The sequence below is a fragment of the Schistocerca nitens genome, chromosome 6, assembly GCF_023898315.1.
Source record: "Schistocerca nitens isolate TAMUIC-IGC-003100 chromosome 6, iqSchNite1.1, whole genome shotgun sequence".
NCBI classification, from domain to species: domain Eukaryota; kingdom Metazoa; phylum Arthropoda; class Insecta; order Orthoptera; family Acrididae; genus Schistocerca; species Schistocerca nitens.
Window position 1 is genome coordinate 377,722,734 of NC_064619.1, and position 16,152 is coordinate 377,738,885.

The 16,152-nt window shown below is 43.5% G+C and overlaps 1 protein-coding gene across 1 annotated transcript in view; it reads left to right on the forward strand.

Moving 5' to 3' along the window:
• Positions 1 to 2,815: 2,815 nt before the first annotated feature.
• Positions 2,816 to 16,152, forward strand: part of LOC126262763 (class E basic helix-loop-helix protein 22) — a gene marked incomplete at its 5' end in the record, with an annotated part of 73,451 nt that continues 60,114 nt past the window's right edge. Inside the window, one exon of the mRNA XM_049959576.1 lies at positions 2,816 to 2,931. Coding sequence (XP_049815533.1) covers positions 2,816 to 2,931 — 116 coding nt within the window. The remainder of the gene's footprint in view (positions 2,932 to 16,152) is intronic.

Consider the following 16,152-nt stretch of genomic DNA (forward strand, 5'->3'; position numbering starts at 1 on the left):
TTTTTTTTTTTTTCAGGTCAAGAGGGAAGAGCTTTTACTCTGGAGCATGGTGAGGTGCTATCTTCTTGCACATTTCAGTTACGTTTTCAGTTCAATTCAGATTTTCATCTATTATTACTCCTACACTCTTTGCTGAGGGAGAGAAGTTGATATTTGTCCCATTTATGGTTAAAGATGGTAAGGATTCCATATATTTCGGGCTAATGAGCCTAGAATGACGAGAATGGGTTTGGTATGGCTATCCTGCACCCATTTTGATAGTGCAAACAGGTCGGTATAGAAATTCTCGGTAGCTGTCTTCAGGTTTATTGGTTTTGCACCTACATACAACTGAAGTTAATCAGCCTGCATGAGATATCTGCACTAGGTGACACATTGTTGACATACAATGAAAAGAGTATAGGACCAAATACCAAGCCATGTAAATCACTGTGAAGCACATGGAAGAGGTTACTCCACATTGTTCCAGTTAGCAGGATTTCTTCCCGTTCCATTCCAGAATGGAGCGCGGCAAAAGCTGTTGTTTAAACACCTCGGAAAAAGCTGTTCTTTAAACGCCTCTGTGCGCGCTTGAAGTAGGATATTCATCAGCTAAACTGATCACAGAAAATTTTGTTAGTAAGCCTTCTCAGGATAATTTGCGCTGATTGTCAAGCGCCTGCCAGTTTTTTCAGCTTATCCGTGACGCTTTCCCATGGTCCAAACAAACCTGTGACCATTCGTGCTGACCTTCTTCGTATACGTTCATTACCCCCTGTTAGTTCTATCTGGTACGAGTCTCATGCAGTAAAGCAATATGCTACGGTGGGGCGCAGGAGTGTTTTATTAGTAGTTTCCTTTGTAGCCTTACTGCATGTCCCTAGAATTCTACCGATGAACCGAAGAGTATCACCTGCTTAACTACGACTGAGTCTTTGTTATAGTTCCATTCCATATCCCTATAAATTGTTAACACCCAGGTATTTGTATGAGTTGACCGATTCCAATTTATTGTTACTCGTTGATATTGTAATCATAGAGTATTAGGTTTTTTGGATTGCGTACATTAGTTGGTAAAAACACAAGTCTTATATGACCACTTTGTTGTTCGTCTCTCTGTCCGTCTGTTAAGAGCTTTTTCTCAGAAACTCGTAGAGATATCAAGTTGAAATTTACGTCAAATGGTAAGGTCTACGGTCCCTGCCAGTGTAAAAGATTTAAGCTTCTAAGCCTGCGCAATCAAAAGAAAAGGCCATTTATGTGACAGGTTTTGACACTCGCGAACTCACTCATCAGAACCTGTAGATGAACTATCTATAAACATAAGTTTTTATGGAATCCTCAAAGCGCGATTCCTACTCGCACTTGTCCGCTTTTTTTTATTATAATTTATATTTTTGTGAAGTGCGCGATTTTAAGTTTCTGGACATTGAAAGTGAGTTGCTAATCTTTACACCACTTTGAAATCTTATCAAGATTCGACTGAATATCTGTGCAGTTTTTTCATACAATGCCCATTACATTTGAGCGTGCTGAAAAGTAATGACTCCTAATTATTGTGTGTAAACTATTAAAGCTTTTTAAATACAACAACGTTATTATAATTCTATATCTTTATCCTTCGTGCCTACATATTTATTTCTTAACATATTCACCCTGTCGACGAAGACATTTCTCCAATCTTGAGACCAGTTTGTTGATACCGTCACTGTGGAATGTTTGACTTTGTTGGCGGAGCCACAACCTCACGTCTACTTGCGCCTGTTCATCACATTTTGAAGCCCTCTGAGGTGCTCTAGAAATTTTGGAAACATGAAAATCGGATGGGGCCAAGTCGGGACTTTATGGAGGATGTTCGATGACAACGAACCCAAGGTGTCGGATTGTTGCAGATGTAGCAGCGCTCGTATATGGTCTGCCATTGTTATGCTGAAGGAGAGGGTGCTCCATATGCGGACGAAATCTTCGAATTCGGAACTCTATTACAGGAGGCTGTTTCTCACACAACGACACAGTTGCGTTACACATCGGCATTTTGCACGCTGCAAGTCGAAGCCTCACGCGGCAGAGGGCTGCAGATATATGGACATGAAGAATAAAGATGTAGAATGTTAATAGCGTTTGTTTTATTTAAAAACCCTAAAGTGTTTTCACATTAAAAATTCTGAGGCGTTACTTTTCAGGACGCCCTCATAGATAACTACATCGCCTGAGGAAAATCTGAGGTTACTATCAATGATGTCTGCGAGTTCGTTAATATACAACATGAATAGCAAGGGTTTCAATGCACACCTGAAGTTACTTCATTTGTCGATCGTACTGCGTCCTCCGTACCAAGCAATCCTCAGTTCAGTTACAAATTTCGCTTGATACCTCATATGACTATTTTCAGTAATAATAAGATGACTATTTTCGGTACTAAGTAAAACATCTTTCGGAAACCAAAGAATACTGCATCTGTAATCAAATACTAATGCACCGATATAGGCGTATAAGCAGTCACGGTTCCCAGACTCCATTCGTGAACCGTTACGTGAAAAAACCTGCATGTATGAGATACAAAAAAAGTGCCCTTGGGACAAGGTTTATACAGAGAATATAGATGTAGAGATGTGACTCGCCGCAGGGTTGCGCTTTACGGGCAGGCTGCCAGTTACAGAAGGCGTCTTGTTTCAGACAGGCCAGGGGAGCCGAGGCGTCCATGGAGGCGACGGGCGTGTTCGGCTTCGGCGGCGAGGGCGGCGACGCGGTGTCGGTGGCGGGGGCGGGCCGGCGCACGCCGCTGGGCGCGGTGCCCGGATTCTACTTCCCGCCCCCGCCACCCCCGCAGCCGCAGCCGTCGGCGGTGCCGCCCCACCACCCGCCGCCAGCACAGCAGCATCCGCTGGCGCACGGGCTGCTCGCCTCTCACCACGGCGCGCCCGACGAGAACAGCCCCGCCGCGGCGCGCAGGTACGATACAGCCAGGCAGGGGCGGGAAGTACCCAACAGCTAACCATCACTGTACAGGGTGTTGCGGGAGGAATATTACCAGGGCTATTCATAAATTAACTTCCAATTGGCTATTTTAAAAAAGATAATTTTGATATAGAGTTCGTGCCTACATATTGACATTAGCTCTCCACATAATCGCCACCCAAGTACAAATATTTGCCATACGGTGACACCAGCTTCCTTATCTCTTCATCAAAGAATAGTATCACCAAATGCTCAAGCCAATTGTTGACAGCATCCTTGAGCTCATCGTCAGTCGTGAAATGCTGAGTACCGAGCGGTCTAAGGCGCTGCAGTCATGGACTGTGCGGCTGGTCCCGGCGGAGATTCGAGTCCTCCCTTGGGCATCGGTGTGTGTGTTTGTCCTTAGGATAATTAGGTTAAGTAGTGTGTAAGCTTACGGACTGATGACCTTAGCAGTTAAGTCCCATAAAATTCCACACACACACAAATGCTGAGTAGCCAGCCAGACCAGGCCTTCACCTTGGAGAAGAGACGAGAGTTGCTTGGTGCAATGTCCGGACTGTAGGCAGAATGTTGAAAAATCTCCCAGCCGAAAACACTGAGTTTTCCTTCGTTCGATTCGCAATTTGGCGTCGCGCAATTGTCGTGAAGGATAATATTCGTTAGGAAATCTTTGGCTTGTGAGGTGGCAGGGGTTTATTGGTCCTACAGTGGTGTTGTCAAGGCCTATAACTTACGACATGAGCCACCTAGAAATAGTTTTAACCGACATACTCGCAATTTGCAGTTCTCTTTCAACTCGTGGTCGCTGAAAATTAAACTCTTTCTACTTTAAGGGAGTGAGAGAGTACGGCGAAAATTAAAAGTTCACTGTTTATTACAATACACTGCCGGAAAAAGTAGTACATCTGCAAAGACGACGTCGATTGTGAGCCGAGAATGGCATATGCCACCTGGGGGACAGTAGGTTTACTGATAATCTACTAGATCGCCATCTGTGTCTACCCTTTAATAAACGATGCTCACAACCGGAAGGCTCAGTGTGGTGCAAACGTGTGAAGCAAGCGGACAACTGCTGTGTTGGCAGAAGAGCCAACACCGTGTTGCTAGAGGAGGCCGAAATGCATGCGTTTAATTACACGCAGACTGGCGTGAGGTCTGGAACAGGTCAGAGAAATAAGACTAGCAAAACAGGAGGTAACTGGTAGAATACTTAACTTTAATCCATAATCGGTGTACATCGCTCTTGACGGTACATTAATAATAAGCTCAATATAACTGGTAATGGCGCCTTGCTAGGTCGTAGCAAATGACGTAGCTGAAGGCTATGCTAACTATCGTCTCGGCAAATGAGAGCGTATTTGTCAGTTAACCGTCGCTAGCAAAGTCGGCTGTACAACTGGGGCGAGTGCCAGGACGTCTCTCTAGACCTGCCGTGTGGCGGCGCTCGGTCTGCAATCACTGACAGTGGCGACACGCGGGTCCGACGTATACTACCGGACCGCGGCCGATTTAAAGGCTACCACCTAGCAAGTGTGGTGTCTGGCGGTGATACCACAACAACCATGCCACAAAGACGCACTCGTGTTTCCTACAGCCAGGAAAGGGCCAGACTGTGGCCTTCCTAGTGTCGGGATGATCTTTTCGGAGAATTGTCACACGAGTTGGACATGCTGCGTCAGTTGTGTAATGATGCTGGTATCAGTGGTCACGTGAACATTCTCACACCCGTAGACGAGGTTCTGGAGGTCCACGCAGCACAGACGCCCGCCAGGATCGTGGTATTGTAAGTACAGTAATGGCAGATCGTACAGCTACCACAGCACAGATAAGAGAGCTTGTGAGCCCAGACGTGTCAACACGAACAGTGGCGAACCGGTTACTAGCAGTAGGACTAGGTCACAAACACCTCTAGCCCGTCTTCCACTACGCCACAGCACCGACGTGCACGCTTCGACTGGTGCCGTCAGAGGAACACTTGGAAGATGTGGAATGCCGCGCCGTGATCTTCAGCGAAGAAAGCAGATTCTGCCTAACGCAAGTGACGGTCGTTAGCGCATACGACGTGTACCTGGTCAGTGCTGTCTCATAGACTGCATTCGTCCAAAATACACTAGCCCTATCCCAGGCCTTGTGGTCTGGGGTGCGGTAATTTACAACTCTCGTTCACCTTTGGTGTTTCTGGAAGGGACGCTAACCAGCGCTAAGAACGTGCATAATTTTGTTAGGCCTGTTCTTTTTCTGTTCTTGCAACAGAAAGATGATGTGTTGTTCCAACAGGATAATGTTCGCCCACATACTGCTCGGTAACCACAACATGCTCTGCAAGACGTGCAACAACTTTCCTGGCCAACACGATCTCCGGACTTGTCTCCAATGGAGCAAGTGTGGGATAAGATGGCACGAGAAGTTACTCCTGTGACTCATCAACCAACGAAGACATACGTGAGCAGTTGTAGCAGGCGTGGCACAACGTAACCCAGGGCAGTATTCGCCATCTGTACGATCAACTGGACGCCAGAGTCAGCACTTGCACTGCCGCCCATGGAGGCTACACCACGTACTAATATGGGTGTTTCAGCATGGGTCGATACCCGGTACCTCAGAACCACTTGTGCTGTTGATCTGTAAATGTAACTATCTAATGAACTTCATGAGCACTGTTGCAGCAATAAAATTTGAGCTAATTGTAAACCTCTAAAAGGGTGTATTCAGTTTTTACCTAGCAGTTTTTATATATACTGAATCCTTATTAATGTTTGAAAACCCCCCGAAGCGATGTAGGTGACACTGAGACAAGTAATTACCATAGAGACGTGGGGCCGCAAATGTCGGGAAATACCGCAAAAGTGGATGACAAATGTTCGAGGCCTCATGTCACCAGATGACGTACCTCCCCGAAGGTGAAGCGGTGCAACCTATCAGTCTGTCGCACCTTATCACCCCAACTGAAGTCAAACATTCAAGTTGATGTGTCTCCGGGACACCGCCCTTGAGTTTAGCGCTTGCGGCTCAGGTTTCGAAACTTGCGTCTGTCAGGCAGTGTTCTTTTGTATAGTGTTACACAGTTATGTGTTTATATTGATGTAAGATTTATTATTCTGCGTACCTGTCTCGCGGTCTCCGCTGGTTAATTGCAGAGTACAGTACAACAAAAACATACTGTATTGCGTCGTAAGTAAACAAGCATAAGTTTCCGAACTGCACCGCCACCAATAAATGACCTACGTTTTCTTTACGAAATAAAGTCTGTAAATAAAAAAGAAGGGACAAAAGGAGAGAAACACAAAATAATAACAGTTTTTACTTGGTTACTGCGAGGGTAGTAAAATTGTAACTTCTACGTTTACAACAGCCAACATTTACAAAAGGTTCAAAATGGTTCAAATGGCTCTGAGCACTATGGGACTCAACTGCTGAGGTCATTAGTCCCCTAGAACTTAGAACTAGTTAAACCTAACTAACCTAAGGACATCACACACATCCATGCCCGAGGCAGGATTCGAACCTGCGACCGCAGCGGTCTCGCGGTTCCAGACTGCATCGCCAGAACCGCGCGGCCACTTCGGCCGGCTTACAAAAGGTGCTCGAAAAACAGAGTAGCCTAGTGGAGTGATGTGTAGCACTACCTCCTCTCGACAATGGCAGGATCGACAAGACCAATCGCATCACGTGCCGCGATTTACTTCATCTGGTGATGTCACATGTTCAACACTTGACATCAATTTTTGGGGTATTTCACATTTCCGGCCCTATGTAGGAGTGTTGTTGTTGTGGTCTTCAGTCCTGAGACTGGTTTGATGCAGCTCTCCATGCTACTCTATCCTGTGCAAGCTTCTTCATCTCCCAGTACTTACTGCAACCTACATCCTTCTGAATCTGCTTAGTGTATTCATCTCTTGGTCTCCCTCTACGATTTTTACCCTCCATGCTGCCCTCCAATGCTAAATTTGTGATCCCTTGATGCCTCAGAACATGTCCTACCAACCGGTCCCTTCTTTTTGTCAAGTTGTGCCACAAACTCCTCTTCTCCCCAATTCTATTCAATACTTCCTCATACGGTATCATATACCGTATTAAATTAGTTGTCTCAGCATCATAAACGTCGCTTCGGGGTTGTTTGAACGTTTGTGGAAGTCACCCTGGGGTGAACAGAAATATCGAAACACCAGAAACACATCACTATGCCTAATACGGTATAGGAAAACCGTTGGCAGTCGAAGCACCTTACAGACGTCTCGGATTGGATAAAGACAGGTTCTGTATTGTTTTCAAGGGAATCTTATCTCATTTGTCCTGCAAAATAATGGCATAATGTCACGATGATGGAAGTGGATAGCAACAATCACCCTTCTTTCCGAAGTAGATCACAAAGACTCAATAATACTGAGATCTGGTGACCTGTCTGAACATGTGCGCTGTCACCTTGAAACACAACATCACCGTTAGGGAACAAAGGTTTGTAATGTGATGGGAGTGATCAGCCAGCCAAACTGGTTACATAATCCTTGGCAGTATTGCTACCCTGCATAGACCCCATGGGTCCCATCGAATACCACGATACGGCTGCCCAAATCATCACCAAAACCACACCACGTTTCACTCTTGGGACGTGAACTCGGCCAGAAGTTGGAAAAGTGCGAAACAAGACTCATCCGACCAAATGACTTTCTTCCATTGCTTCATAGTCCAGGTTTTATGGCTTCGGCATTACCTTTTCCTGTTATTGGAATTTGCATCACTGATCAGTTGTTTTGGATTTCCAGCTGGCCCTGTAACTTTCTGCTTATGGAGCTCCTTTCGTGCTGTTTTGGTGCTAAGAGCGTCTGCGAGCGCGACATTCAGTTCTGCAGTGACTTTTGCAGCTTTCGTCCTTTACTTTCTGTCTCAATCGTCCTCAATGGCCGTCTGTCACAATCACTCAACACACACTTTAGTCCGCTTTGTGAATTACCAGATGATGTTTTCTCGATTTCCCTGCATGCGGTATAAATCTACAGTGTGATGCCTTTTGAAGCACCAAACACTTCGGCAACCTTGGTTACGGGAACACCCACCATACGAACCCCAACAATTTGCCCACGTTTTAATTCACTTCATGCTGACATAATGCACCCACAGCTACACAGAAAGCTGTTTGAATCACGACTGACACAAAGTACTGAGGGCACTGCACAGGTGCCGTTCGTGGTCAAATACAACAACGCAACCTGCAGGCTCGGCTGCGTCACACGCTGCTCGGATTACTCAAAAGACAGTTTGCTCACCTAAAGGTGAAAAGTTTTAATGCTCCAAGCGCTACGGGAATTTAGAATGCGAGCAGCACACAAAAACCGGCGAGACCGAAACAACTGGGCAACCAATTATTTGCGTTTCACACGAAAGTTTAATTTCCAACAGTTCAATTGATACTATCTTAAAGTTTCTCGGAATCTCTCAAAGCTTGCCCGCACACCATCAAACAAAGCAGATTTTTGTATCAGAATATAAAGCATTTTTGCAACAGAATATAAAGCTCTAGTTTGGACTGGGAATAGTGATACACAGTCATGCGTTTTCACGACTGACCGTCAGCTGGCTGCTAAAGCTGGCTGACTAACCCGGTTGCTCAACATTTTGGCTGCCTTAGCCAGGCTACTGCAGCAAGGCTCCCTAGTGCGTTGTAGTCCTTACCGTTCCCTAATCATGAGAGCATTGTCAATAACACGGTCAATTAGTTCTACATCCATATTCTGCTAACCATTTTGAACTGCATGGCAGAGAATAATTTCTATTGAATCACATATTAGGATTTTTTCCGTTCCTTTCGCAAAAAGGAACAGGAGAGAACCGACTGAATAAATCCTTCTGTCTGCACTGTAATTAGTGTAATCTGTACTTTGCTGTCCCTACGGGAGCGATATATAGGGAGCTATAGTACACCCCTAGAAGACAAAGACTGTACCTCAATCCAAATCTTTAGATAAATTGCAAGAGTAGGTAATGAGGTACTAGTATTGTCTAACGTTGTTGTTTGATATCTCTAGGTTTTTAGATTAATGTCTGATACCTACTGTTAACCTTTTATAGATTTTTGTATCAGAATATAAAGCTCCGTTCTGAACTGGAAATAGTGATGCATAGTCATGCCTTTTCACTGTACAGCGATTTCTGGACTCGCATTCGAGGAGACCATAGTTCATATCCCCGTCTGGCCATCCATATTAAGGTTTTCCATATTTCCCTAAATTGCTTACGGCTTACGGCAAAAGCCTTGAAAGGGCATAGCCAATTTCCTTCCCAACCCTTTCTCAATTCGAGCTTGTGCTCCGTCTCTAATGACCTCGATGTAGACATGACGTTAAACATCAATATTCCTTCCTTTTGTTCAGCGATTTTAGTTCATTTTCTATTGCGCGATCTCTTATCTCAGTATATGCTATTGCTGCATTTATCCGGTGACTGAAAATAGGAACACTACTGAGATCTTCCGCAACGAAACAATTTCTGGAAACTGAATTCAATATTTCGACCTCCTCTTTGTCAGAAACAACGAAAAAACATGTCAAATTTGAACAGACGCAAAATCTCCAAGATTGGCGATCTTTTACAGAAGCTCGAAATTTAGCGCGGACTTCAAGGCGAGACGCTTATTACAGTTTTCACAACGAAACCTGGTAAAAAAATCCAAAGAGATTCTGCTCGTATGCGAAGTATGCTAGCAGTAAGACACAATCAATGCCTTCCCTGTGCGATAGCAGCGGAGATACTATGAAGACAGTGCTGCCAAAGCATAGTTACTAAACACAGCCTTCCGAAATCCCTTCACCAAAGAAGACGAAGTAAATATTCCAGAATTCGAATCAACAACAGCTGCCAACATGAGTAACGTAGAAGCAGATATTCTGGGTGTAGTGACGCAACTTAAATCACTTAATACAAGCAAGTCTTCTTGTTCAGACTGTAAATCAAGTAGGTTCTTTTGAGAGTATGCTGATGCAATAGCTCCATACTTAACAATCATATACAACCATTCGCTCGACTGAAAAGTTGCACAGGTCACACCAATATTCAAGAAAGGTAATCCACTAGTTACAGGCCCATATCATTATCGTCGATATGCAGCAGGATTTTGGAACGTTTATAGTTTTCGAACATTGTGAATTACCTCGAAGAAAACGGCCTATTGACAAACCGTCAACACGGATTTAGAAAACATCATTCTTGTGAAGCTCAACTAGCTCTTTACTCGCACGATGTGTTGAGTGCTATTGACAAGGGATTTCAGATTGATTCCGTATTTCTGGTTTTCTGGAAGGCTTTTGACACTGTGCCACACAAGCGGTTTGTAGTGAAATTGCGTGCTTGTGGAATATCGTCTCAGTTATGTGACTGGATTCGTGATTTCTTGTCAGAGAGGTCACAGATAGTAGTAATTGACGGAAAGTCATCGAGTAAAACAGAAGTGATTTCTAGCGTTCCCCAAGGTAGTGTTATAGGCCCTTTTTCTGCTCCGTATCTATATAAACGATTTGGGAAATAATCTGAGCAGCCGTCTTAGGTTGTTTACAGATGACGCTCTCATTTATCGACTAATAAAGTCATTAGAAGATCAAAACAAATTGCAAAACGATTTAGAAAAGATATCTGTATGGTGCGAAGATTGGCAATTGACCCTAAATAACGAAAAGTGCGAGGTCATCCACATGAGTGCTAAAAGGCATCCGTTAACTTCGGTTACACGATAAATCAGTCAAATCTAAAGGCCGTAAATTCAATTAAATACCTAGGAATTACAATTATGAACAATGTTAACTGGAAAGAACACACAGAAAATTCTGAGGAGAAGGCTAACCAAAAATTGCGTTTTATTGGCAGGACACTTAGAAAATGTAACAGGTCTACTAAGGAGACTGCCTACACCACGCTTGTCTGTCCTCTTTCAGAATACTGCTGCGCAGTGTGGGATCCTTACCAGATAGGATTGACGGAGCACATCGAGAAAGTCCAGAGAAGAGCAGCACGTTTTGTATTATCGAGAAACAGGGGAGAGAGTGTCACTGAAATGATACAGGATTTGGGACGGACATTACTAAAACAAAGGCATATTTTGTTGCGGAGGAATCTTCTCACTAAATTCTCTCCTTTCTCCTCTGAATGTGAAATTTGTTTTTGACGCCGACCTACATAGGGAGAAACAATCATCACGATAAAATAATGGAAATCAGAGCTCGTACGGAAAGATGTACGTTTTCTTTCTTTCCGCGCGCTATAGGGGATTGGAATAATAGAGAATTGTGAAAGTGGTTCGATAAGCTCTCTGCCAGGCACTTAAATGTGATTTTCAGAGTATCCATGTAGTTGTAGATGTAGATCTTCCATTTCAGTGTCATTGCGGTCATTGAGTGACTGAACTGACAATGTTTGACTGATTTTACGCAATACCAAAATTTACTTTCTAATTCATTGAACGCTTCTCGCATTGCTCTCCGTACGCTCATTTTTGCTTCGTTCAACCTTTGTTCGTCAACAAAGTTCTGATTTCGGTTAAAGCTGTGATCGAGGTCTGTTAACTTTCGCAGCAACTTAATAACTTAGCTGTTGAACCAAGACGGGTCTTTCGGAGCCACCAAACCTTGCTTGGTATAACAAGTCTACGACATGTTGTACAATGTTTTTTTAATCAATTTATGTTCCAAGTCGCCGTCCCCATAGCTGAATATTTGGTACTGACCACTCATAATCTTGAAATTGATTACTGCGGTTTTTTTTTATACCTTTCCTAAAATTTATTGCAACACTTAACCAATTGATGCTGTAAGAGTCTTATATAGCTGAAGCCCACCTCTGTGTTAAATTTTTCCATAGGTTCAGATCTGTTACTCGGAAATCGAACACGTTGTCCTCCCGAGTCGTTTTTCTAACTACTCGAAGTAATTTTCAGATAAGACATTTTCGACAATCTCACAAAAGCCCTGTCTCTGCAACCAGTTTTAATTGCATGATTGAAATCTCTTCCAGTTACAATAGCAGGATCAGAAAACTTATTCGCCATGTTTTTCTCTGAAGCTCTGTTCCCTAAGGCTCCATAGCCAGATAATCTGTAAAAGTATCTGTCCACTTACCATATTTGACCCACATTTGGGCTTACCTTCACCCAGATTAGGAACCTCCTTGGACATACTCGGGTAATTTACGGCAAAAAAATGTGCCGCCACCATTGGCGTGTAGCTTATCTTTGGCTTTCGCTGGTATTCGCTTCCCGCTAGAGCCGGCTGTCTGTTCGTAATTTATTGTGGCGTTATCAGTTTTAATAAGCGAAACTAATTTGGTGACCTTACCACGGATGCTGATTGCTGCAGCAGTATCACATTAATTTTTCTCATTCCTATCTACAAGGACGAAAGTTCTCTTTTTAGAGTAACGCGCGGATGAATTTCTCCGATTACGGCAGGTGATACACCATTAACAGTATGAAGAAGTTTTTAAAACAATTCACGCAACATGTACTTTGCTACCCGTGTAGCAGCTTACAAATCTCTTGGGCCTGTGGTTTAGGCCTTCTACTCATCTCCAGACAGTGGCGGATACAGAAAAACCTCAAGGGGGGCGCTAAACATATGCTGAGCTACCTTTACTTTTACCGTAATAAAAAATAATCTAGTCACGTGCAAAGTTTAAGAAAGTTTTATTTAAACTGGTTATACACATATACATGAAAATGCCATCTTATGATATAAAAAAGTTACAATTGTGGTTCTCTTCCGTAAATGATGAATTATATGCGCCTATTCTTCCTGTCAAATTGGTTAATTGCATCATCAATAAGGCATTCAGTGTCAGGGTGAGTGTTCAACAGAGCTAAACCATTAAGTCGATCCTCCTTCATTGTCGACCTCAACCATGTCTTTGAACGCCTCAATGTTGGGAAAACTTCTTTCTACTGTAGCAACAGATGCAGGTAGACAAGCAAATATTTTGTACAGCGTGTGTAAAGTAGGACAGTCAGATCTAGGACAAACAGACAACGCTTGCATAACAGAACCACGATCTTGGGCGTCTATGCTCGTTTGCTTGTATTGAAGAATCTCTCCCATTAGTCTCTTTTTAATCACAAAGATTGATTCTTCTTCAAAGAACGGTATTTCAGTTAAGCACTGATTCAATTTATGTGCCAGATCATTACCGTCATGTTTCAGTAGTTGTGACGGCAAAAGTATGTTGAATTTTAAATGATAAATATTTTCTTCAGCAAAACGTTCTCTCATGTCAGTCGTAACATGGTCCAGTGTTGGAATAAAAATAATTCTTTCCCAATATGTCATAGCATCACCATTATGATCGCAGTGTTCCCTGTGTCTTTGTCTGCCTGTAAGACGAAGAACACTCATCTCCACGTCCAATCCTTCCATAACTGCCTTCGCCTCTTCAACAATACGAGCAAAGTGGATATCAGCATTAGCTCACATGCCGTCGTACACCTTCAGCGTCGAATCTAAATTTGCTTTTGCCATCGCTACGTCCAAGTAAGGGCCTTGTAAGATTTTGCTGACTGGATATGTTAAGCTCATAATGTCACTCAGTGTAAACAGAGTGATGATAAACTCGCAATTAGAGACAGCTCGAAGGAGAATATTGGCTTTGGCAGCCGTTGTTCTATCCCTCCAACACTGTATTTCTTTAAGAACTTTTCAAACTATTCCAAGGTCAGCTGCGAATTGAATAACAGCATCATGTCGCTCAACCCGGCGCTGGTGGCAATGCGGGCGGCCCCGCGAGGCGGAGGCGTGCGCCCCCCCCCCCCCCCGCCATATGTATCCGCCACTGTCTCCAGACCGTAGGGCTGCGATCAATTCTGTGTATAATGCTGCAAATGGTGGACCGTGTTTCCACTCGTGCAAGGCTAGCTGACATCATCAATTCGCTTAAAACTTACTAAATCAGTGGTTCCAAACCTATGGTTAATTTACTACCTGAAGGGTAGAATGAAATTTTCTAAACGATAAAAATGAAAGAATTCGATTGTGTTTCGACCACGGAACGGGTATAGGTATCAAGTGAAATTTATGTTGCATACTAAAGTCTATGGTCCCTTGGATAGTGTAAATAATTTAAGGTTATAGGTTAGTGGTCGTCTGACCGTTTTGCTCCAGAGCCAATACTTACACTGTGTGGCGGCACCTCGAGCCACATACGTACAGATCTTATTATTAATTGGTAACATACATAAATCAGGGTGTTACGAGTCCCCCAAGGGCGTTAAGTTGGCCGATTACCCCCAAGTACTGATAGTTAAAAGTTGGCACCATTCGGAATAATCCTTGTCTGCCGTTCTCTGTTTCAAATTGCTGCCACCCTCAGCAACACCAATAATGTGACACTGTAATTACCCGACGAAGTGTGATTAATTGATTAAAAACAGTATTTGTATTTAAATCCAAAATGAGACACGACCAGGAACTTTTACTAAATATTTTGAAGATCATTTGTTCTGCACATTATGTTGTTTTACAACAGAGTTAATTAAATTTCATATTCCTTGACGATGACCGTTCCTGTAATGTACATTCAGGACTCTATGTTACTTCCACGTCAAGATTTATACCAGTATAGCGTATCGGTACGCGTCGCGCACGCACATGAGTTATCAATAATACAACATCCCCCGTTCACATCATCTAACGAAATAGATTCACAGTTTGCGAATGTGGATTGACGTCAGATGTCTGCGACAAATGCACATCTATACCGGCCCAGAACTCGAACCCGGATTTTCCGTTAATCACAAGTGGTCGCTTTAACCACTTCGGCTACCTGAGCATGCCTCCAGGATCAATCCAAACTGCTGTATGTCGCGGAGTTCACAATTATTACCCTCGCACATTTCATGACTCCCGCACAGGGTGAGACAAATATTTTATCGTCATTTTAGCAGGTCGAGGCATGGATACGTCATTGATGGTTACAACGTCAGTGTTATAGAGTGTCTGTATCTTCACGTTATATGGATGTGTGTGATGTCCTTAGGTTAGTTAGGTTTAAGTAGTTCTAAGTTCTAGGGGACTGATGACCTCAGATGTTAAGTCCCATAGTGCTCAGAGCCATTTGAACCATTTTGTCTGAAGGAACAGGCACCAATTTGACTTTTACAGTTTTTAGGCTGAAAGTGGCAGTGGCATTAGGTACTGGCTGGTTGATGATTGGTTGATTTGTCTGGGGGGACCAAACAGAGAGGTCGTCGGTTACATCGGATTAGGTAAGGATGGGGAAGGAAGTCGGGCGTTCTCTTTCAAAGTTTCCTCCCGGCAATTGCCTGAAGCGATTTAGGGAAATCATGGAAAACTTAAATCAGGATGGCCCGACGCGGGTTTGAACCGTCGTCTTCCTGAACGCGGGTCCAGTGTGCTAACCACTGCGCCACCACGCTCGGTCATTAGATATTGTTTTTGTTTGTAGGTAAGATAAATTTTGGGGTACTATGGGCGTTGGGAACCAAAGCCTGAAGTGGAAGAGGTCTAGAGGAAAAAGGAAGGTGGTGTCTTTCTAAGATAAAAGAATAAATTAAAAAAAGCGGTGTGGTTCGTGCTCTGTAAATTTAAAATTGCCCGTTCGAGAAAAAAAAGTGGTAAAGCGTCTGCCTGGCAACCGAGACGTCTTGTCATGGAATCTCGGTACGATCAAAAGTTTTTCGGTCTTCATTTTAATCTAGCTGCACCTCTCTACTTTGTGAGAAGTCACCAGAAAAAAATGCGTTGTTCGGATTCCAAGTTAAACTGTATATCCCCTTTTCCTGGCTGGAGCACTGGGGTATGTTAGGGACACGCAAATCGCCAAAGTTGTGTCCAACAGGAAGACTTGCACCAGGCTATTGGCCCACACGAAACTGTTATTATTTTCTGTATACATAATTAAGTTTGTATGGAACTCTCAGAATGCGAATCCTACCCACACTTCTCCTGTGTTCGTCCCCGCCCCCCGATTTCCCGAAATACTAGCATTGTCGTGTGAAACAGAACAGGGTAGTGGAGGTTACAGCTTGTGAAAGAAACGTATGATCAACGTCTTCCCCCACATAGTCAATCCATCACACATACTTTGTACTTCACGCCATGCATTTATGACAGTAAAATTGAGACATATGCGTCACATGTGCTTAAATATCTCACAATGGATCAGAAATTGCTTCATTGTTCACTTCACAATGAATACACAAAGTAACTAACAGAACAAAGCAAT